This window comes from Gasterosteus aculeatus, chromosome 21 (genome assembly GCF_964276395.1).
Source record: "Gasterosteus aculeatus chromosome 21, fGasAcu3.hap1.1, whole genome shotgun sequence".
In the NCBI taxonomy this organism is placed as follows: Eukaryota; Metazoa; Chordata; class Actinopteri; order Perciformes; family Gasterosteidae; genus Gasterosteus; species Gasterosteus aculeatus.
This window is the reverse complement of record NC_135708.1, coordinates 7,057,473-7,081,970: the sequence shown is the minus strand read 5'-3', so window position 1 is coordinate 7,081,970 and position 24,498 is coordinate 7,057,473. Positions and strand designations below refer to the sequence as shown.

General features: G+C 43.0%; 1 protein-coding gene and 5 non-coding genes across 6 annotated transcripts; 5 read left to right on the top strand and 1 right to left on the bottom strand.

The window, feature by feature from the left end:
- Positions 1-334: 334 nt before the first annotated feature.
- Positions 335-406, top strand: trnag-ucc (transfer RNA glycine (anticodon UCC)). Its single transcript has one exon. It is a non-coding gene; the product is annotated as a tRNA-Gly (tRNA).
- Positions 407-882: 476 nt separating this feature from the next.
- Positions 883-954, top strand: trnag-ucc (transfer RNA glycine (anticodon UCC)). The gene has a single exon. It is a non-coding gene; the product is annotated as a tRNA-Gly (tRNA).
- Positions 955-1,442: 488 nt separating this feature from the next.
- On the top strand, positions 1,443-1,514 carry trnag-ucc (transfer RNA glycine (anticodon UCC)). The gene has a single exon. It is a non-coding gene; the product is annotated as a tRNA-Gly (tRNA).
- A 483-nt stretch (positions 1,515-1,997) lies between these two features.
- On the top strand, positions 1,998-2,069 carry trnag-ucc (transfer RNA glycine (anticodon UCC)). Its single transcript has one exon. It is a non-coding gene; the product is annotated as a tRNA-Gly (tRNA).
- Positions 2,070-2,552: 483 nt separating this feature from the next.
- Positions 2,553-2,624, top strand: trnag-ucc (transfer RNA glycine (anticodon UCC)). Its single transcript has one exon. It is a non-coding gene; the product is annotated as a tRNA-Gly (tRNA).
- Positions 2,625-10,143: 7,519 nt separating this feature from the next.
- Positions 10,144-11,287, bottom strand: LOC120811962 (trace amine-associated receptor 13c-like). The gene is made up of 2 exons (XM_040167737.2): positions 11,103-11,287; positions 10,144-10,948 (listed from the first exon to the last, which is right to left on the bottom strand). Exons 1-2 carry the CDS (start codon positions 11,273-11,275, stop codon positions 10,144-10,146), a joined length of 978 nt encoding a protein of 325 aa, XP_040023671.2. The 5' UTR covers positions 11,276-11,287.
- Between the last annotated feature and the right edge of the window lie 13,211 nt (positions 11,288-24,498).

Here is a 24,498-nt window from a genome sequence, read left to right as displayed (position 1 = left end):
AGGCTGGAGGCTGAGTCCAAAAAATGTACCATTACCGCTGAATCAATTGACGAGCCGCTTTGGCTGCAGTGAACTTGTCTTCATGAGGGCTCAAAATCTCCATCGATGCCGCTTTGGCTGCAGTGAACTTGTCTTCATGAGGGCTCAAAATCTCCATCGATGACGACTGCTGTTTTGCCAGGGAGCCATGAACCTGAACCTGAACTCGAAGGTTGTTGTGGGCGAGTGGTCAGGGCGATAGACTAGAATCCATTGGGGTCTCCCCGCGCAATTCCAAATTGTCTGTTCTTTAGATAGGTCTCGTTTTTCACATCCAATGTTTGAAGATAAGCAAGCGATGGTGGTATAGTGGTGAGCATAGCTGCCTTCCAAGCAGTTGATCCGGGTTCGATTCCCGGCCATCGCAGGTCTTTTCCACTGTATCACTTACACTATCCTAAAGGTTCAAACCGCCAGTCGGTCTTTCGTCAGGGACAGGTTTGCGAATACCAATGGGGGAAAGCCTTTCCCGTGTCCGAAGCCTGGTGATCCGTATTGCCGTTTTCCAGTGATGACTATGTGTGCATAGTTTCATTCCAAGTAGGTGTTTCATTCGCTTATTTAGGCTGGAGGCTGAGTCCAAAAAATGTACCATTACCGATGAATCAATTGACCAGCCGCTTTGGCTGCAGTGAACTTGTCTTCATTAGGGCTCAAAATCTCCATCGATGACGACTGCTGTTTTGCCAGGGAGCCATGAACCTGAACCTGAACTCGAAGGTTGTTGTGGGCGAGTGGTCCAGGCGATAGACTAGAATCCATTGGGGTCTCCCCGCGCAATTCCAAATTGTCTGTTCTTTGGATAGGTCTCGTTTTTCACATCCAATGTTTGAACATAAGCAAGCGATGGTGGTATAGTGGTGAGCATAGCTGCCTTCCAAGCAGTTGACCTGGGTTTGATTCCCGGCCATCGCAGGTGTTTTCCTCTGTATCACTTACACTATCTTAAAGTGTTTAGGTTCAAACCGCCAGTCTGTCTTTCGTCAGGGACAGGTTTGCGAATACCAATGGGGGAAAGCCTTTCCCGTGTCCGAAGCCTGGTGATCCTTATTGCCGTTGTCCAGTGATGACCCCTTCTTGTGTTCATAGTTTCATTCCAAGTAGGTGTTTCATTCGCTTATTTAGGGTGGAGGCTGAGTCCAAAAAATGTACCATTACCGCTGAATCAATTGACGAGCCGCTTTGGCTGCAGTGAACTTGTCTTCATGAGGGCTCAAAATCTCCATCGATGATGACTGCTGTTTTGCCAGGGAGCCATGAACCTGAACCTGAACTCGAAGGTTGTCGTGGGCGAGTGGTCAGGGCGATAGACTAGAATCCATTGGGGTCTCCCCGCGCAATTCCAAATTGTCTGTTCTTTAGATAGGTCTCGTTTTTCACATCCAATGTTTGAACATAAGCAAGCGATGGTGGTATAGTGGTGAGCATAGCTGCCTTCCATGCAGTTGACCCGGGTTTGATTCCCGGCCATCGCAGGTCTTTTCCTCTGTATCACTTACACTATCTTAAAGTGTTTAGGTTCAAACCGCCAGTCGGTCTTTCGTCAGGGACAGGTTTGCAAATACCAATGGGGGAAAGCCTTTCCGGTGTCCGAAGCCTGGTGATCCGTATTGCCGTTTTCCAGTGATGACTATGTGTGCATAGTTTCATTCCAAGTAGGTGTTTCATTCGCTTATTTAGGCTGGAGGCTGAGTCCAAAAAATGTACCATTACCGCTGAATCAATTGACGAGCCGCTTTGGCTGCAGTGAACTTGTCTTCATGAGGGCTCAAAATCTCCATCGATGACGACTGCTGTTTTGCCAGGGAGCCATGAACCTGAACCTGAACTCGAAGGTTGTCGTGGGCGAGTGGTCAGGGCGATAGACTAGAATCCATTGGGGTCTCCCCGCGCAATTCCAAATTGTCTGTTCTTTAGATAGGTCTCGTTTTTCACATCCAATGTTTGAACATAAGCAAGCGATGGTGGTATAGTGGTGAGCATAGCTGCCTTCCAAGCAGTTGACCCGGGTTTGATTCCCGGCCATCGCAGGTCTTTTCCTCTGTATCACTTACACTATCTTAAAGTGTTTAGGTTCAAACCGCCAGTCGGTCTTTCGTCAGGGACAGGTTTGCAAATACCAATGGGGGAAAGCCTTTCCGGTGTCCGAAGCCTGGTGATCCGTATTGCCGTTTTCCAGTGATGACTATGTGTGCATAGTTTCATTCCAAGTAGGTGTTTCATTCGCTTATTTAGGCTGGAGGCTGAGTCCAAAAAATGTACCATTACCGCTGAATCAATTGACGAGCCGCTTTGGCTGCAGTGAACTTGTCTTCATGAGGGCTCAAAATCTCCATCGATGACGACTGCTGTTTTGCCAGGGAGCCATGAACCTGAACCTGAACTCGAAGGTTGTTGTGGGCGAGTGGTCCAGGCGATAGACTATAATCCATTGGGGTCTCCCCGCGCAATTCCAAATTGTCTGTTCTTTAGATAGGTCTCGTTTTTCACATCCAATGTTTGAACATAAGCAAGCGATGGTGGTATAGTGGTGAGCATAGCTGCCTTCCAAGCAGTTGACCCGGGTTTGATTCCCGGCCATCGCAGGTCTTTTCCTCTGTATCACTTACACTATCTTAAAGTGTTTAGGTTCAAACCGCCAGTCGGTCTTTCGTCAGGGACAGGTTTGCAAATACCAATGGGGGAAAGCCTTTCCGGTGTCCGAAGCCTGGTGATCCGTATTGCCGTTTTCCAGTGATGACTATGTGTGCATAGTTTCATTCCAAGTAGGTGTTTCATTCGCTTATTTAGGCTGGAGGCTGAGTCCAAAAAATGTACCATTACCGCTGAATCAATTGACGAGCCGCTTTGGCTGCAGTGAACTTGTCTTCATGAGGGCTCAAAATCTCCATCGATGACGACTGCTGTTTTGCCAGGGAGCCATGAACCTGAACCTGAACTCGAAGGTTGTTGTGGGCGAGTGGTCAGGGCAATAGACTAGAATCCATTGGGGTCTCCCCGCGCAATTCCAAATTGTCTGTTCTTTAGATAGGTCTCGTTTTTCACATCCAATGTTTAAACTTAAGCAAGCAATGGTGGTATAGTGGTGAGCATAGCTGCCTTCCAAGCAGTTGCCCGGGGTTCGATTCCCAGCCATCGCAGGTGTTTTCCTCTATATCACTTACACTATCTTAAAGTGTTTAGGTTCAAACCGCCAGTCGGTCTTTCGTCAGGGACAGGTTTGCGAATACCAATGGGGGAAAGCCTTTCCCGTGTCCGAAGCCTGGTGATCCTTATTGCCGTTTTCCAGTGATGACCCCCCCTTGTGTGCATAGTTGTCGTGGGCGAGTGGTCAGGGCGATGCAATAAAAAACTTGCAAAACTTGCAATATCATATTATGCCTGTTATAATAAAGCATGGTTCAAATTTCAACAAGTCTCTCCGGATTGAATTACTGTTATACTGTTAAAAAATCCAGGTTTCGGTGATCGACTCTTCCGCCTTCTAATTTAAGACGATTATCCTGATGACTCATATCTGGTTCAAACTAACAAGACGTTTTGAGCGCCAATCCGCCTTCGAGGAACCCAGATAGCCTGATGTCAATCATCTCGGTAATTTGAGCTGGATAAGCGGACATTTGATCGACATACTTAAACCACACGAGGAACAGGGCCCAGGACTGACAGCATGACAATAATATGGACAGACGCACAATAGAAAGACTACAATAACGACACCAAGAGTCCTGGCGGCTTCATTTCAGATTTTTTCAGCAGTTATGGTCATTGAACATTTGAGAGGTAAAGCTGCAACATGAGACCTCATGACACGAGTCACAACCACCACAAAGACTCTCATATACACAACTATGATGAAAAAGACGGAACAAATAAAAGTGAAAAAGAGTTCTGCAAGTCCAGCAATGTAGTTTATCACAATGACACACTCTCCAAAGCAGGAATTATTCCTGCCTGGTTCTTCAAGGTTCTTCATCTTTTGGCAGCACACTGTAAAGGGAAGCAGAACACGTCCAACACAGACAAACACAGATCTTAACTCTTTTTTGTGTGACTTTGTTGGAATAATGTAGAGGCTCACAAATAGCCACATTTTTTTTTTTTCAAGTTCTGATACGCACAGCTTCCAGGTTTGGTAAAACACCAGGAGTTACACCAACCACCCACACTTTTCCCAATATGAAAAACAACAAATCTTTCCCTGTGTCCTTATTTCCTCGCTTCATCTACTCTAAACTGCCAGTCCACGATATATGTACGTGGGACTCCAGTTACCAGAGGTATCAACGTACCACACGGATTGCAACTTGGATTTTCTACCGACTAAGAGTATAAAAATTTCATTTACCTAAATCCCTAAACCTATGGACACTTATTCACTTTCCCTAATTGTAGAATTCAGTGTAAATATGTGCTTTTACTTTACATGTGATCAACATCAACATCTTTTGAATTTAGTTTCCAATTTACTGGTCTTATAATGACCTTAATCAGTCAATGGACGGAGGTGTATTCTGCAGTTGACAACAATTCTTTTTAGATTCATCAAATTACAGACATTTTATTCATTTTGAACAAAAGATTGTCTGCTTACCTATCTTGTGGGCGCCCTTGTTGTCCATGCTGAACCACACCGCCGGTCCTTTCGGCTCGATCCGGAAAACAGACGTCCCTTTCTTTGTCCAGGTCAACCAATCACGTCGGGGTCACCAAATTGAAAGATCGCGAACAAAATTGGAAGCCTGGTTGGGGACATCTGGAAGGATTCCAAGCCAAACGACTTCTCTCGTTCTGGTAGATATATTTGTCATCACAGGTCAAGTATAAGCGCTGCGTTTGCAAAGGCAGGAGCAGTTCTGTCGGCCCGCAGGCCAGAAAAACAACTGACTAACATAAGGAAAAACATAACATTTTGTATTTCTTGTTAGATATAAAAGAAAAGATTTCTATTGGCCCTAAACTGGCGTCGAGGAGGAGCAGGTCCTCTCGCCACAACACAAGATCCAATCACATGCAATGTGTGGTCTTCTAACATAATGTGAACATAATGAACAAAGCGTGAGTGTTGTGTGGTGCTTAGTGTGTCTCTAAATCTCACCCTTATCAGATCTGTGTCTGCCTGGTTGACACTGCTTTTCCTCTGGCCTTGCACTCCTCAAGACAGTGACTCCCTAAATGAGCACTATGAAATAGCTTTTGATTATCACTAACAGTCAAACATCAAGTGTATAAAACCTCCTGTTCTCCCCCAGAAACTTTGTCAGATCTTCCAGCTCCTCTGAGGGGGACAAAGAACCATCTGCCCCTTTTTAGCTGAATTGTAGTCATTTGACTTCTGTCTGTACTTACGACTTGTGTTGATGATTTCTGTATTTTTTATGATTTTTCTATATTCAAGTTAGTAATAAATACTTAATCACAAACAAGTTCATGATACTTTTGATTTCTCACAAGGGCTAAATCCACGTTGTGAGAGATCAAAATTATTTTAAGGCAGACAGAGTGATGACAAAAGGGGTTTAGGCCTATCTCACAACGAGTGTGTTGTAGACAGACGTGTCTTGGTGACTGTGAGATGCATGTAAATATGTTATAACATTGTCTTGTGCTAAACCCATGTCTCAAGTGCCCGTATTTGACCCTGACATGCAAAGAGCAGCATGATACAACATGTTAGTTTGCAGCTGTGGCCTGAGAAGGGAGAGCAGTCGACTCTATCTCATTAGACGATTGAAAACAAAGAACTTCTGTTCATGGCCTCGGTTCATATCTTATTTGGTATGAAAGTTCTCGGATCCACGTTTTTACTTTATGTCAATTAATTATGATTTGCACCGGCCACTGAGGATGATCTTGCTGTGTGTGTGTGCTACTCTCATCTTCACCTGGGTTCTTATCTCAACCTAGTTTGCAGCTTCTCGTAACTGGCACAGAGAATGTCCTTCACATGTGTATAAAAACATTTTTACTACTCAGAGACGCCATTACACCGAACGCTGAGATACGTGCTTGTGTGTTTGACCTCCTGCTTGCAAGCAATAGTTAGAGCCAGATATCTGCGGAGAATTGCTCATGTAATCCTTTTCTCTTCTAAATAAATTTTAACTTTTTGACTTAATTGATCAACGTGCTGCCATCCTTCTCATCAACCAACTCGGGGGGATTGGAGATCCTGACATCACCTGTAGTATTTTCTCGAGTTGCACATCCTGTGTCTCCTGAAAATTCACAGGCCGACTTTGGATAAATGCAGTAGACTTGAGTGGCCAGAGAGAGCAACGGTCACTGACTTGCCTTAGTTATGCATCTGGTATTTCTCTGTTTGTATGCACCAATGGATCCTGAAAATGACAAGGCGCGCAAACTCCTTGTATACAGATACAAATAACTAAATGGGTAGTGTTCAGAGTAAAGGGGAGACGGGTAAAAACCATGAAACTAATATCCTTGACGAGATCAAAGGAGTGAGGCCTCCTTCGATGGCTTTCCGAACCCTCAACAGTTGAATCTCATTCAGTAAAATGAACGAATCTTTTTTCGAGTATTTCGTTCATTTCAACGGGGGGGGGGGGGGTGTTGCTCAACATTTCATAGCCAATTCTCTGGCCGAAATACGTCCACTGCAAACACGTATCATATTCTCATGTAGGTTAGTGCATGTGAACCGGCAGATACTGATTTAGGTCCCCTAGGACAATGACTAAGGAGTCTGAGCTGGTTAACTCCACGCGCCGTATCTGGTCGGCGAGTGTCTGCTGTGTCTCGTGCACGTTTCCCGCCAGCGGCATGTAAACACCGACCAGGATGAATGAAGCAAACTCACGGGGGACTGAAAGGGTTTACAGTTAATGATGAAAGATTTCACATCAGGAGAACAATGTTTTAGGATCACTGTTACGTCGTTGCACCAGCTGATGTTGGAGTAGAAGCAGATTCCTCCACCCTTTGTCTTGCCGGAGAGCTCCGTGTCGCGGTCCGCTCTGAGCAGCTGGAAGTCCGCCAGATTGAGCGCTGAGTCCGGCATCGATCCACAAAGCCTGGTCTCCGTGAAGCACAGAACAGAGGATGTAGAAAAGTAGAAAAGGACACAACACGAGAAAATGAACGAATCTCTCTTTGAGAGGACTCGTTACCTTGCAAGGATTCGTTCAAAATGAACAAATCGTTCACGAACAACACATCACTACTTTGAATGTGTCTCTGCAGAACAAAGTCACCACCAGTGTGGGTGGCTTCCTGAACAGAGCAGAGCTGTGGTCAAGTGACTGCAAACACCTCTGCTTTCATCAAGTGGATCATTGCTCTCCAGTAAGGATGTGGAGAGAGGTCCAGTCATGTCAGTCACAGTGGGACATTTGACCAACATGATTCATTACTTTCAAGCCTACTCTGCTGATATGGAGGAGAAATCTGCACAGCTGGATCAAAGCAGTTGCTGGGGCTGCTTTATTGATACGTGTAGGCGCTATCGAGTGGAGTCGAGTGCCATTAGGAAGAATTCAAATCATATGAAGTGACTACATCTTTAACTGTAAATGCGTTTTCCATGTTTAGTGAAGATTGGTCCCTCAAAAGCACCTTTGTTCTGACTGTGAATAACCGGTTGTCATGCCAACATCAACAAAAGTTTTTAATACCTTTTAATCACCAAGGCCTTGGGATTATCACAGCCACTTCAAAAATTGACAAAACAAAGTCCCAGAGAAGAGTTTGTCAAAGTATATTGTCTAGAAAGTGCAAAAAATAGAGGGAATATTCACACAAAAAAATCCACTTCCTGTTCATTTTAGAGCATGGTCCCAAGAGACTTTCTTTTAAGTCTCCCTGATATACATATGTCCATAAATTGTCATACATGTAGGTCAAACAGGGCTATGAAGGCAATTTACCACTTTTGCAACTACCTGGGCGTGGCCTGGCATGCATTTTGGTTGATTTTCTTAAAAATGTAAAATGTTATAATTCAAAGGAACATTTTTATTTCCGGACAAAATGTCTTATTCATTATTCTAGTGTATGCCTTATAGTATTCCCAGTATTTTCATAGGGAAATGCAAACGTTTTACACTTTGATGAGCTACTCCTAGCCCTTTTATCTAATCAACCTGAAATATGTGCTGATAAGACTTTGATGATTGTTCACCGTGACTATTAGGAGTTTTTGAAATGTGGAGTTTTGGCTCAAAAGTGGTAAATTGCCTCCATAGCGCCCCCTGGCAGTTTTCAATAAAGTAGCCCATGACCTTCATCACATGGGATGTGAGGGCAACTGGTCGATAGTCATTGAGGCCAGATGGAGTTGTCTTCTATGGTACAGGGACCAGGCACGACGTCTTCCACAGCACCGGGACTTCCTCTTCCAGGAGTGTCGCCACATCAGGGGCCCTATGACGGATATACACGTATGTGCTGCGGCCTAACGTTGCCACCCCCTCACCCGCTGGGGAGGGTTCTTTGGCCCAATTCCTCTGCCGGAGCAATACAAGCTGGTTACTTGTTATCGTCGTGACTCTGTTGATATAGGTCATCCAGTGTGAAGCACTGCCTCTGGCGGTAAATAAGGATGAAATAGAATGAAACTTACCTATGTAACTACGGTTCTATGAATCCTGGATGACCGCCAGAGTTCTTAGTCACTCGGAATCCCGTGAACTCGGGAGACGATTCTGTAGGACTGATCTCAGGATGACACCGGTACTTGACGGGAGGTCATCCGAGGTCACAAGTGACATTGTTGGTATAAAGACTCAACCTGCGCATGCGCAAGACAGAAGATAATCCAGTGTGAAGCACGGCCTCTGGCGGTCATCCAGGATTCATAGAACCATAGTTAGATCCGTAACTTTCTTTTTTTCTGATGATGTGTGTTTTTGTTTTGTTAAGTGATTGTTTGTAATTATTTGAAAAAGCACAGTCACAAAATGTTATTTTAGTTTTTATCTTGAAAAGATTTTCAGTACAAAACAATTTGATTTATCCACAAAAAATATTTTCTTTTCTTTTTTTTCACAGAGAACTTATTTACATCAATATAATATGGTTGTAAATTTCATTTTTTACTGATGGAGCAATCTGGTTTACCTAAAATTGATTACTGTTGTAAAAAATGACATACATTATATGAAAAAGCATAGATAGAGTCACAAAATGTTATTTCAATGAAAATTTACAATATTGTTGAGGCTGTGAGGAGTGAACATTTTTCTTCCTCAAAAGTGGGTCGTGACAGAAAAGGTTTGAGACCCACTGAGTTACGTAATGCTAAGAAAATCTGCCACCTACAATAATAGTTTCTCTCCTCTTTTTTATTTACACAGAGAGATTGCAACGAGTCTGCCATCGCACTGCCAACGCAGTTGTCAATTATTACTGCTGTATTCACATAACTCAGTTAACATATAATGGAAATGAACCAACACTAAAATGAAGGCCCTTTTCAGGCCTTCAGTGTTTGTTTTTCAGTGTTGGTTATGAGCAGGTCAAACACACTAAACAAACCAGCACACACAAACAAAGTATGTCAATGCAATAAAGATACCGTAGCTTCTTCAAATTCCATGATTTACATAATATGATTTTAAAGAGAAATCGATTAATCCCCAAAACCTTAATTCCAATGAAATATAATGAAAAATGTATACTTACTATTATACTATACTATATACACTATAAAATACTGTTTATAGATACAATATTAGGTAGGATATTTGTCATTGGATTAAAAGAAATGTGTGCCATACATCAATTTCATTCAATTATTTTGAATGCACAATCTATTCCATTTTGATGTTTTTTTTCAGATGTCTGCCTTTTGTTTAAGGTTCTGCATGTGCTTGCACTTTTCACATTGAATAGGTTCATAATAAAGGATAGAAATGGCAGGATAACCAAGGGAAATACCAGAGGGGATAGTGTTGTACAATACATCTGTACCAGCTTATTCTAGGTCTGCCCGGGGGCCTGAGAAAGAAAATTGCTCTTTTGCTAACTCTGGAAAAAATAATTGAGGTGAAAAGGAAAATCTTTAATGCTTTGCACCCTAAATAAAGTTCTGCATATGCTTTTCAGGCTAAAGGTTTAAATTTAGACCCATGCAGCGTGTCTCTAAAGCATGTTGGTCCGATAAGAACCAGGCTTCAGTATCTCAAGTGTAACAATGACCTTAATTGATTTTCTGAACCAGGGGTAGAGAATAGCATATATCAGAGGGTTGAGACAGGAGTTAAACTGAGCCAACCACATTACAATGGTTACAGATGTAGCTGTGTACAAGTTATTTTGGGATGTAAGAGTGAAACAAAAATAGGGGCAAATGCATATCAGAAACACAACTACAACAACACCAAGATTCCTGGCTGCTTTCATTTCAGACTTTTTAACGGTTACTTTTCTTGTCACAACTGCAATGTGAGACCGCATGGCACGGGCCTGATCCACAACCACCCCAAATATTCTAATATGTAGAATGACAATAACAGTAATGGGGAAAATGAAAGTAACAATAAGATCAAAAAGATTAACGATGTAGTTTATGTCAACAGTACACTCTCCTATGCAGGAGTTATACCTACCTGGATGTTGCAGGTTATTCTTCAGTAGCAGACTGTAAATTAAAGCAGCAAACATCCAACAAAGACAAACACAGATTTGAACTCTTTTTGGTTTGACTTTGGTGAAGTAATGCAGAGGATAACAAATAGCCACATATCGATCCACTGATATGAGCACCATGGTTCCTACTGAGGACGAGATAATAATAGATGATAGAATCAACCAAAGAGAACACATGAGATCACCGAGCAACCAGCAGCCGTCTATCATCATGATTTGAAAGATCATGAAGAGGCCGACGAAGAAATCTGACACGGCCAGAGAGAGGAGGAGGAGGTTGGGAGGGGTCTGGAGCTGCCTGGAGGGAAACAAATATTGATATTAATATTTAAGTCAATCAGTCAAATATATTAACACAATACAAAAAGAAATCAGCAAAATATACAAGTTTGTGATTAAGTAACATGTGTTTCAATCTTCCAGTTTTACAAATAAATGAGATATTTCACTACTTGAAGTGGGAGATGGAGATGATGACCAACAGGTTGAGAGCTACAGTGAGCAGAGAGATGGAGGACAACAAAATGTAAATCAGCATTGCTTCTAAGTGAAGACGAATTGGCTTTCTGCAAGAGGTGTTGATGAGTTGTGGAAAGCAAAGTTCAGTTCCCACCAAGGTTTCCATCACCAGAGAGGAGAAGCTGCCAAACAGCTTCAGCTGACTGGCCAAAGCTTTTTGTCTTACAACTGATTTGTCTCTTTACTTTGGGTCCACCCCTCCTACTTCATCACCTCTGCTGTTGTTTCTTTCTCCATGGAGATTGAAGAACAATAGTTTCTGTGCTCATCATCCTTCCCGCTGGAGATGACTGATCTGTTTTGATGTTGACCTTCAGGTCAGGGGCAGTATTTGTGAAGATCCTTACTAAGAAGACTTTCTACAAGTGACAAAAATCTAAGAATCACTCCCCAAACCTTCATCTTACCAGAACCAAACAACATCCACAAAAGATATCATTTTCACAAAAGACAGTTGTAAAATGTCCCTTATCTTAGCAATTTGCCAAGAAAAGTCAAACAACACAAATATGAGTCGGCAATTTGGCAGTTAGCCAGTGCGAGCACTCTCTTGGGACCTTGCGAAACTTCAGTTTTTTGTTGGAGGGTTCACAGGTTACCCGTCCGCCTATCATTCGCCAGCCCCAACCCTTCTATGTGAAGATGCTCTGCTGATCCTGGTTGGTTAACAGTGCTGTCAATCTCATGGAAAAGTCCCAATTATATTGCTCTAAGGATTCCAATGAGGTGTCAATCAGGCTCATCAGCCAATCCTTCGCCATGGAATCGCCCCGCGTAATGACAGTCCATTTTGTCTTAGACTTTATTGGATTTTTTTGTGATTTCTTTTTAATGATAAAATACATAGGAGTCTGGGTGAATTTAGTAAAAAAAATACCTACACATATGCATCAGATGTAGTAAACACTATTAATGATATACAAGTGAAATAAATAGTTTGGTACAAGAAAAAATAGAAAACAATATAGACCGGTCTATCTTCTTCTCTTTTTGTCCAAAACCAGGAATCAGAACATTTGGTGCCTAAATATTACAGTAGACAGTATAAAAATAGACAACAAGACAGCAGTGCACAAGTAATAAAATAAAATGAAATGCTAATGCTATGGGTTAGTAGAATAAGGCTATGGGTTAGTTTAAAATAAGAGAATAAAGTTAAAGTTAAAAATGTAAAATATTTTAAAAGAAATAAAAAAAAATAAAGTGCACTAGCGAACAAGTGACAAAAGTGACGAGTGAAAAATGACAGTAAAGTGTCAGAGAGAAAGAGTCAGTCAGTGGGGGACCGGGCTCTGTTGATGAGCTCGACTGCCGACGGGAAGAAATTGTTCGTGTGGCAGAAGGTCTTAGTCCTGATGGACCTCAGCCTCCTGCCAGATGGAAGGGGCACAAACAGTTTTTGTCCGGGGTGAGAGGGGTCGGCTACGATCTTTTTGGCTCGCTTCAGAGACCTAGAAGTCCTGCAGGGACGGCAGATTGCAGCCGATCACCCTCTCCGCAGAGCGGATGACACGCTGCAGGCTGCCTTTGTCCTTGGCTGTGGCTGCAGCGTACCAGACGGTGATGGAGGAGCAGAGGATGGACTCAACGATGGCCGTGTAAAAGTGCACCATCATCGTCTTTGGCAGGTTGAATTTCTTCAGCTGCCTCAGGAAGAACCAATTCTGCTGAGCCCTCTTGGTGATAGAGCTGATGTTCAGCTCCCACTTGAGGTCCTGGGTGATGATGGAGCCCAGAAAACGGAAGGAATCCACAATAGTGACGAGGGAGTTGCACAGCGTAATGGGGGAAGGTGGGGCTCTGTTCCTCCGGAAATCCACAACCATCTCCACTGTCTTTAGAGCATTGAGCTCCAGGTTGTTCGGGCTGCACCACGACATCAGATGGTCAGACTCCCACCTGTAGGCGGACTCATCCCCACCAGAGATCAGTCCAATGAGGGTGGTATCATCCGCAAACTTCAGGAGCTTGACGGACTGGTGACTGGAGGTGCAGCTGTTGGTGTACAGGGAGAAGCGCAGAGGGGAAAGAACGCAGCCTTGGGGGGAACCAGTACTGATGGTCCGAGAGGCTGAGACATGTTTCCTCAGCTTCACGTGCTGCTATCTTTCAGAGAGGAAAGTCTGATGGGATGGGATCAGGACATTGTCTATCGAATCTGCAGTAGAATTCATTCAGCTCGTCTGCCAGGTGGAGGTCATTCATGGAGTGGGGGGGTTTTGGCTTGTAGTTTGTGAGGTGTTTGAGGCCTCTCCAAACCGGAGTGGAGTCACTTGCTGAGAACTGTTGTTGGAGTTTCTCAGAGTACAGTCGTTTAGCATCCTTCACCGCCTTGCTAAACTTATTTTGACTCTGTATACCACTCTTTGCCCCCACTCCTAAATGCTTGATCCTTCTGCAGACGTAGTGTTCTGAGTTCCGTTGTGAACCAGGGTTTGTCGTTGTTGAAACTCACCCTGGTGCATGATGGTACACAACTGTCCTCACAGAAGACAATGTAAGAAGTTACAGCCTCTGTGAACTCATCCAGACTGTAGCAGTCCTGAAACCATCCCAGTCTGTGAACTGGTCAAGTTCTTGAATTCCCTCACCACAGGTTTGCAGAGCTTTAGTTTCTGCCTGTATGCACGAATCAGATGGACCAGTGCAGCACAAGGGACGGCGTGATAAGCCCTGCTTACTGTCGTGTAACAGTGATCCAGCGTGTTCTCCTCTCTGGTGGGGCATTTAATAAACTGTCTGTTCTTAGGAAGTTCATGGGTGAGATTTCCTTTGTTAAAGTCCCCGAGGACAATAACTACACTCTCCACACGCCGTATCTGGTCGGCGAGTGTCCGCTGTGCCTCGTGCACGTTGCCCGCCGGCGGCATGTAAAAACCGACCAGGATGAATGAAGCAAACTCACGGGGGGAATAAAATGGTTTGCAGTTGATGAAGAAAGTTTACAGATCAGGAGAACAGTGTTTTAGGATCACCGTTACGTCGTTGCACCAGCTGCTGTTGAAGTAGAAGCAGATTCCTCCACCCTTTGTCTTGCCGGAGAGCTCCGTGTCGCGGTCCGCTCTGAGCAGCTGGAAGCCTGCCAGCTGGAGCGCGGAGTCCGGTATCGATCCTCAGAGCCACGTCTCCGTGAAGCACAACGGAGGATGTAGAAACGTCTCTGTCTCTCCTCACCAGCAGCTGAATTTCGTCCAGTTTGTTGCACAGTGAGCGCACGGTGGAGAGAAAGATGCCTGGCAGCGGTGTGTAAGAACCACGCTTGCGGAGTATCACCAGCGAGCCGGCCCGTTTTCCTCTCCTACGGCGTCTCACCACGTGATGAAAGGTGAGTGCACCTTTGACTAGAATGTCCAGTAATTCCACGAGAAAGCAAGATAGCAGGAAAGTTGGAAGTAACTCCACTGGAGTTGTTCCCCGGATGTTCAAGAGCTCATCTCTGGTGAAAGAGCTCTGGGAATTGCAGCAGGAAACATAATTAACCACAAAAACAACAAAAAACACACAAAATTACACGAAGCTCCCGTTCCACCACATCCCAAAGATGCTCTATTGGGTTGAGATCTGGTGACTGTGGGGGCCATTTTAGTACAGTGAACTCATTGTCATGTTCAAGAAATCAATTTGAAATGATTTGACCTTTGTGACATGGTGTATTATCCTGCTGGAAGTAGCCATCAGAGGATGGGTACATGGTGGCCATAAAGGAATGGAGATGGTCAGAAACAATGCTCAGGTAGGCCGTGGCATTTAAACCATGCCCAATTGGCACTAAGGGGCGTAAAGTACAAAAAACTCCGTAAAGAAGCTGAATTAGTCATGTGCATTAATAAAATGTGAATTACTGTAGAACGAGAGCGTGAGAGAGGAGCTCGATGTGCCCTAAGAAGTCCCCCGGCAGTCTAAGCCTATAGCAGCTTAACTAAGGGCTGGTCCGGGCTAACCTGAGCAAGCCCTAACTATAAGCAAAATCAAAGACAAAAGTTTTACTTTAAAAGAGCTGACCGAATCTGCCCCCCAGACTGAAAGTAGAAGCTGGTCCCACAAAAGAGGAGATTGATAACTGAAGGCTCTGGCCCCCATCCTACTTTTTAAAACTATAGGAACAACAAGTAACCCAGCATCTATGGAGCGCAGCTGGCTTGTAGGGCAATATGGTGTTATAAGCTCTTTAAGATACAACGGTGCCTCACCAGCCCGTGCCTTGTGGGTGAGGAGAAGTACCTTAAAATATATTCTTGATTTAACAGGGAGCCAGTGCAGAGAAGTTAATACAGGAGTAATATGATCCCCTTTCTTACACTATAAAAAATTTCAGTGTAAATTAACAGTATTTCACTGGCAGTAAGGACGCCAGGAATTTACCGTTATTTTACGGTATAATACCAAGTCAAGTCAAGTCATTTTATTTTGTATAGCCCATAATCGCAAATTACAAATTTGCCTCAGAGGGCTTTACAGTCTGTACACATACAACATCCTCTGCCCCGAAACCCACCATCGGCACAGGAAAAACTCCCCAAAAAATGAAAAAACCCTTACAAGAGGGAAAAAAGGGAAGAAACCTTAGGGAGAACGTCAGAGGAGGGATCCCACTCCCGGGATGGACAGACTACAATGGATGCCATGTGTACAGAATAAACAATGTATAATACATGCAATTCCTATGACAGAAATGATTCAAGTAATTGTGAGTAGTAAGCCAGGCGCACAGCAGGACCACTGCAGGGGCAACCACCATCAGATAGAACCACCATCCACAGAAGCCTGTGAGGAGGGAGAGCACAGAGATTTTAGGAGAGGGTAATGTCGGTTTATGAGTACAGTAGTATGATTAATATCTGAAATAAAATAGATGGTTTTTACACTATGTTACCATAAAATGGATTACTGTATGTTACCATAAACTTGAGCGAATTCTACTGTGAATTAACAGCAATTTACTGGCAGTCGACACTAGTAACTTACTGTTTTATTTACAGTGCACTACCGTAATTTACGACATGTTGGATTACAAATTGTTACCACACGATTACATACAAACGTTACAGTTTACTTATAACCGTATACTTTTGCATTTAATTCCCCACAAATTAAAGAAAGACAACCAAACTCATTTCGGTCATCGTGGTAGGAGTTTATTAGATGCCTTCAAGACAAAAATGTTAGGCATTTGTAACCAAGAACAAAACATAAATTATGCCGCATGTATACAGTAATAAAAAAATTAATCATAAAATTATTAGGAACAAGGTAAACTAACTGCCACAATACGCTATGGAACATTTTCAATTGACCGCAGCAAACTGCTGGTGTCCTTAATCCAGTGCCTCTGTAAAACAAACCCAAATTAAATATTTAGAAACACTGTCATTGGTAAAATATAAAAATGACAAAGTTGAGGAAGACAACAAGATGTAAGAAAGGAGAATGTTAATCATGCTAGGCAAATAACACTTACCAACGTTACTTGGAGCGACGAGGCAATGAGAAACTCCTCCCATGTTGAACTGCACTGACAGGTGTTCTGGATGAACTGAGATAACGCGTTTGACGTCACGTTCAGTAGCAGTCGGTGTGCTGTGCAGCACAAGGTTGGTGGTTTGAATCCTGGCTGCTCCCTGTGCCAAGTTGAAGTGACACTGAGCAAGACACCTAACCCCCAATTACTCCACATAAAATTATGTGAAACCATGGGGGTTTTGGATAAAAGTGACAGCTGCATGTATAGTAATGTCCTGTAAGTCAAAGTCATCATCGTATCTTATGAGATACTATCTCATAATGATGACTTACAGGACCTGTTTTACAGTGCCTGACATGGGCTTCCATACATTAACCTACAAAAGATGTAGATGGATTGTAATTCACTGCACTTGTATGTGTATTTCCACCACTTCATAAAATATATGTAACATGCAGTTGAATTACAGTAATCTGCTATGATTGTAAATTGACAGCTTTAACTGTTTATTCATGACATTGGCCGTTAATTTGCAAGCAAGGGATGGTCATTTAACTGTATGTTACAGTTATTATGACACACTGTAAGATACTGTTAGAAATGCACCGTAAATTTACAGCAATTTGTTACAGTGTAGTTCTTGTTAATACACGTGCTGCAGTATTCTGAATCAACTGGAGAGGCTTAAGAGATTTACAGGAGCAGCCTGATAACAAAGAATTACAGTAGTCCAGTCTGGAAGTGACAAACGCATGAACTAATTTTTCTGTATCACTTTGAGACAGGAAGTTCCTGATTTTTGATATATTACGCAGATGAAAAGTCTTCTTTATATCCGAGGTCATATCCTGGTCAAAGAGAACTACCAAATTCCTGACGGTGCTGCTGGGTACTAGAGCAATTCCACCCATAAAAACTGTAACACGTGACAGCTGGCTTCGAAGGCGCTCTGGGCCTATCAAGAAAACTTCAGTTTGTTCTGAGTTTAGCATCAGAAAGTTGCTGGTCATCCAAGTTTTGATGTTGAGGTCTCTCTTCTTCCCTTTTTGTCCAAAACCATTTAACCAACTCTCCTCTTATCTCCACCGTAACAACCTCCTTGACCCCCACCAGTCAGTCTTCAAGGCAGCCCATTCCACAGAGACTGCTCTCCTTGTTGTCTCAGAACAACTCCACACTGCTAGAGCCGCCTCTCTCTCCTCTGTACTCATCCTTCTGGACCTCTCTGCTGCATTTGACAAAGTCAACCACCAGATCCTTATTTCCTCCGTTCTGGAACTTTGCTCTCTCCCTTCTCTCGTCCTACCTCGACGGCCGCACCTACCGGGTAACCTGGCGAGGATCTGTGTCGGAACCTTGTCCTCTTACTACTGGAGTTCCTCAGGGTTCCGTCCTGGGTCCCTTCCTCTTCTCGCTCTACACCAACTCTCTCGGCGCTGTCATTCGCTCGCATGGCTTCTCCTACCACAGCTATGCCGATGACACCCAATTAATTCTCTCCTTCCCTCACCCGGACACCCAGGTGGCGGCACGGATCTCTGCCTGTCTAAGTGACATCTCTCAGTGGATGTCCGCCCACCATCTAAAAATCAACCCCGACAAGACTGAACTACTTCTCTTTCCGGGAAAAGATTCTCCGACCCAGGACCTGACAGTCAACTTTGGCAACTCCGTGCTAACGCCCACTTTGACGCTCTACAACATCAGGAGAATACGTCCCCTTCTCACTCAGAAGGCAGCCCAGGTACTGATTCAGGCTCTTGTCATCGTCCGCCTTTGTACCTTATGGTTAAATGCACTTATTGTAAGTTGCTTTGGATAAAAGCGTCATCTAAATGACATGTAATGTAAATGTAATGATGTCCCCAAGACATTCTTGAAGTCTAACTAGCTGGTCGGTCTCTTCTGATTTGATCGACAGATCCAGTTGAGTATCGTCTGCATAACAATGGAAGTTTGCGGTGTTTCCTGATAAGATCGCCCAGAGGAAGCATATAGAGGGTAAATAAAATCGGTCCCAAGTACAGAACCTTGTGGGACGCCGTGACCAACATTGGTGGTCTTCGAGGATTCACCGCATACAAGCACAAACTGGGATAGATCCGATAAGTAGGAATTAACCCAGCTGAGTGGAGTTCCTTTTGATACCAATCAAATGTTCTAGTCTCTGCAACAGGATACAATTGTCTATGGTATCAAATGCAGCACTGGGGTCCAGCAAGACAAGAAAAGAGATGAGACCACAACTTTCAATCACTCGTGATTGGTTGGCAGATCTGTCGCTATTGGTCACCCGCCTCATTTTATTTATATATATTTATATATTCATATTATGCTGTATATTCATTTCATGGTTATCCTATGTAGGCTACTACACTATTATTAGGATACCAACCAGGGTATCAATGAATTTATAGAGAAAATGAACATTTGCCACATGTTTATGCAAAGAAAGCTTTATTAACAACACACAAACAACAACTACATACAAAGTGAGGATCTCCCCGCACTTGGGTAAAGGCGGTTTAAAAAACTACAGCTCAGTAAACTGTCCGTTTGCCTCCTCAGGGTTGTAGACTGTCACTGGCGCCGTGTTTTCCGAGGCAGGTCTGTTGTGCAGGCGCCTAGTGTGCGTGGCTCTGCATTTCGGAGTCGCCTCTAATTGCGGCGACCGTACAATCCACCCCATGACCCCGCCAACAACGTCATCCTCTCCGTCCGACGTGAGCTCTACGGTGGCGGATTTCCAGTGTTCCACCACGTCATCAGCCAGCACACTTTGTCTCGATTCCAGCAGCTGTAAAAACAACAATGAATCAGTACAGTGCGATGCGATGCGTATGGACACAACACATCTATCAATGCACCTGAAAAAAAGTCAGCAAATAAACTCTGACCCTCTTTCTTCTCGCTCGACTCCGCGCTGAATCCCTCGCAGCTTCCGCCCGCAATGAGTGTTCCGGCTGGGAAAACCTGAAGCTCCTGCGTACCGTCTCAAAATACGTCTTACAGGCGGCTGGAAAACAATGAGATGAGTGTGGTATGAATGAAAAAAAATCAAAACGCAAGTCACAGTAACATTTAACAAGGAAGGAGAAACAGTGTCACTTACACACGATGACGTCGTCTAAATCTGGACTTTTCCCGGAGCAAATACGAGGTCACCGCCTCATTATGAGGCGAGATTAGTCTGTGAAAACAAAATGTACAGTTATGATCGGTATCCATCCTATGGTATCCATACGTATATATTTCCTTATAGCGCAGAATGAAAGCATCTTCTTTAAATCTTACCCTTGCTCCGGTTCGTAGCGCCTGTAATTCGTCTCGGAGTTGTGAAGACGGCTCACCGCTTCCTGTAAACGACACGGCAAAGAAAATACACTTTAATAAAGCTGTTTCTGCTCACTTGTAAGGCTACTAGGCTACTCTTAGCTTTCGTTTTAGGCTATGCTACTTTTAGATTAGCTTGCAGTCATCGAACGTATTCTTACCGCTATCTTGGGATTGTGCGCCGGCCTCCTCTTCTTTGAGTCAGTTCCTCCAGAGCCGCCAACCTCTCCTCTATGGACCTGGAGAGTCCCGAACGCTCCAGTGGAGCGAACCGCTCGTTGATATCGGCAGTTTGTTGTTGGAGTTGAGGAGACAATCCACTGAGAGCATTCAGCAGTTTCTTCTCGTCTGTCTGCGGACTGGCTGAAAGTTGCTGACCGCGGAGAGGAGTTGAAGGCGAGTTGAACGTGAGACGTCGTCCAGCCATTAATCACGAACCAGCTAAAACCAAACAAAGGAACTGGGGATATAGTTCTTCTGAATATAGTAACACACACTGTATGCTCGTCTTGCAAGTACTGCTGTCTGAGTCATGCCTATGACCTCACACGTGATTGGACGAGGAGTCTAAGGGTCCTCCAATCACATACGAGGTTATTGTTATACGGAAGGACCAGTATTTTAGGAAGACAAATGGTTGGGACTTTGAAACAGCTGATATGCTTTATGTAAAGCAGTGTTTTAATGTCAGCAGAACGACTTTCCCTAGAAAACTGTACAGTGGTGCCTCTTTCTCCATTCCACCAGACAATCTTGAGTCTGACAGACATGCAATGTTGACAATGTATCATCAGATGTACCCTTGTGTCACTGAGGTTGAATGTTTTGCAGAAAGGTCAGCATATGTTTATGCTAAGTGGTGTGGAAACACAACAGTTTTGAGGAACCCGTCCTTGACCCTCTAGCAGAACTACGACCAGCCATTATAAAGCAGTTAATAGTTGTTAATGTTGTGTCAAAGGGTACGGCATTTAAACATGTTCTTGCACAAGTTTCCTGGCTTCATCCCCACCCGGACAGACATTTTTATGGAAAGCCAATAGAAGTTTGGGGCTTGCAGGGAACAGATACGTCATACCCAGCATCATTTCTGCTAGTTGAGCGCATTGCTAGAAGATGTGTGGTTAATACATCCTCTGTGCATTTAAGTAAGACCAAAGAAAAGGTCACTGAAGTCCTGCTACTATGCACTGTAGTTGAGCTCTACGAGACTGTGATCTCTGCAGACCCCTCATTCTGATTCAAATGTTGTTTGCATGGAATTCTCATTTTACCTTGATTAAAACATTTTAGGCATAATTAGGCTACTGAGCCTGATCTATTTGTACCGGAGATTTTCTTACCTTTTAAAAAAATGTCACCTGGGCTAAAACTCCCTCTGCGACGCTGATTTGCATTTGTATAGCTCACAGTATTTTCATTGACATGTCAAAGCCTCCCCTAGAATTAGGAGGAGGGAGGTCATGGGGGGACAACTGCCAAGGGAGGCCCACATCAATTTCTGACAATTTACGGCAGTTTTTGGCGTTGCCCGCAAACCTGAAATTCTACGACAATCTACAGTGCCGCATGCTGCCAAAAATCCCACTTTTTATGCAGTGTGCTGTTTCTTGCTATGATGCACTCGAAATCCTGACTGGAAGTCCTCGAACAAAGCATTGTTTTGTAGAAAGTCAGATAATTGATTTGCGACGGATTTCTCAAGGATCTTAGAGAGGAAGGGAAGATTAGATGGCCTGGGCCCAATTCTTCCTGACTGGGTTCCATAAAGAAGTTATCTGGCCTTTTGCTCTTCTTTATTTTAACTAGGGCTGTCAATAGGATTACATATTTGATCTCATAGCCCTTCTTCCAGTTTAGCCTCAATGCTGTGAATTTGCTCGGACCACGAAATGTTCATGCAAAAAATTAACTAATTAATCACACATTGGAAAATTCGCTCATTGGAATTAATCAAGATTAAAAGTTTGGTTTTCTTCTAAACTAAAGACGCAAGACTAAATCTCATAAATGAACGAGTTAATCACTTTAGAAAGCTACTTCAAACAAAGACGCAGGAATCAGATCTGCAGGAATGATCTGGAATCAGGTTATAAACAGGGGCATACCGCTATGAGATAAAACATCTCTCTCTCCCTGTATTCACAACAAGGATGTTTGTTTAGGCGTCTTGTTATGCGTAAGAATGCACGCTCACTGTGTTTAATGTCACTGTAATTAAAAACTTAACTGCTTTGCTGTTTTTATTTCATGTTGGCAGATACATCAGCTGTTTAGTGCATTTCTCCATATGAAACATACAGTACATTCACCAACTAAAAAGGACCTTTTTGTTTCTCACAATTATAATGATATTACATTTTATGGAATTTGGATTGATCGGGTCCTCTGAGGGGTTACATCACAAATATTTAATCATGAAAAAATTGCCTCAAACAAACCACACCAACCTGGGAATAGTTGGTCTGTTGTGCAACGATTGCATCTTGCCTTAATGTTACCTTGTTTTGTCTCACAGCAACATCTCTGATTGCACTGATGTCAGAATGTGACACTAATGAGAGCAGGTGTGAAAGTTGCCTTGGCTGCAGAGGTACACAGCGACAGGTAATGGGCTTCGTGCCGAAAGCTGTGAGGCCCAGTGGGTCTCAATGTGTGTGTGCATGTGTGTATGTCCATAACAACGACAACAAACTCAACTCAACTCCAACAAAAGTTTTGTACACTGAACAGATACAAACATGCATAATCTGCAGATGAACATGTCATTGTCTCCTTTTATATTTTATTAAGAGCTAGAAATAATCATGTGAGCATTGATTACACTTATTATCCGCTCCAGTGCCATCATAAATACACTTGTATGTAGAACTATGATGACAATAAAGATCAACAGACCACGTAAGGTTGAACACACGTTGACCATAGAAGGAATTATGCTCACAGCGTCATGAAAAAGGGGCCTAAAATATGGAAGGTCTGATAAAACACAAGATAAGACAATGTGTAAAACAAAAGAAGACTCAAAACTTATTTCATATTCCAATATATTTATATTCTTTATTGCTTATACACTGTCCAAAAAGTAGATAAAGCATATGTGTATTGTGCCTATATACTCAAGGACACAACCATCAGGATGCGACTCAACAACCTTTTTTATACTTCTTCTCACACGTATATCTTGTGAGAAGAAGTGTAATAAAAGTTGAACTGCTTTGTCAGAACCTCAAGATGACAAAGTGCATTCAACAATATGGCTACTTTCTAGTTGCCTAACTTATCTTATACTTTTAGGAGTTTACTCAAATCCTTATTAAGACTTAAAAGTCTAAACTGAGAAACTAACAGAAATTATACCACTGTAGCTATCGTATGAGATTACTCATTAAATGCATTACATCAGAACACAGCTTTCGACTAGACATTTCACTTTTCAAACTGAACATCATGACTTTTCTTTTGATGTAACATCTTCGTCTTTTGTTTTTTGTCCTTCGTAGTGTGTGGGTGTGTGTTTAGTGTTCAAAGGTCCAGTCTTTCAGGAAGCTTAGAAAGTCTCTCTGACCTAGTCACTTGATGTTGGGGGCACTGGCACTTCCCTGAGGTGTCAACGGTTGCGTCGCAGCCGTCCTCCATCCGGGGGCTCTACCTTATATGAGCATGGTGTGGGTGCAGGGCCCACAACTGTCCCTCTAGTCCGTGAGGGTCTGATCCACACCTGCTGTCTAGACTGAAGAGGTTGCAGGGTTTGAGTGGGTGTCAATTATATATGTGTATATATATAATATTTATATGTGTGTGTATATATATGTGTGTATATGTATATATATATATATATATATATATATATATATATATATATATATATATATATATATATATGTGTATCAGACACAAGCAAGACCGTTTCTCAGGATGAAGAGAGCTTTTTTATTGGAAGTAAAACAAACAGGCACGACATACAGCAGAGAACTGCAGAATTACTCCACGTGGCAAACGGACCAGTTAAAGCACCGCTATGCTAAGCTAGCTGCTACTTCCATCTAAACCTCTAACGTTAATCTGCGTGGCACACGACGGTGGTATGAAAGCGTTCTGCTAAATGTGAGGAGATTGTTGGCACGTCGAACACAGCTGTCAAATGATGGAAAGTTGACAGCAAAGTGCACGAGGACAACAGGAAGAGTCGTTAGTTCAACATTCAAAGATGATCAAATGTGTGTAGTTTCGTGTTTAAAATAACTTTCACAATTAAACAACCGTGTCTAAAATACACTCTTTCTATAGAGATACTGGATACTGTAATATGTTCTCAACAGTACATATGCACAGAGAAATTCGAGAAAACTGCCACCTAAAGTATAACAGTTTATTAACTTCCAACAGTAATAATCAGATCAATACCATTTCAAATCAACAAAAAATATACTATGTCCAAATATCTAAACAACAGTAAAAAACATTCATTCACACATGTGGAGGGGGAGGAGTGTGTGTGTGTGTGTGTGTGTGTGTGTAGAGTAGACAATGAT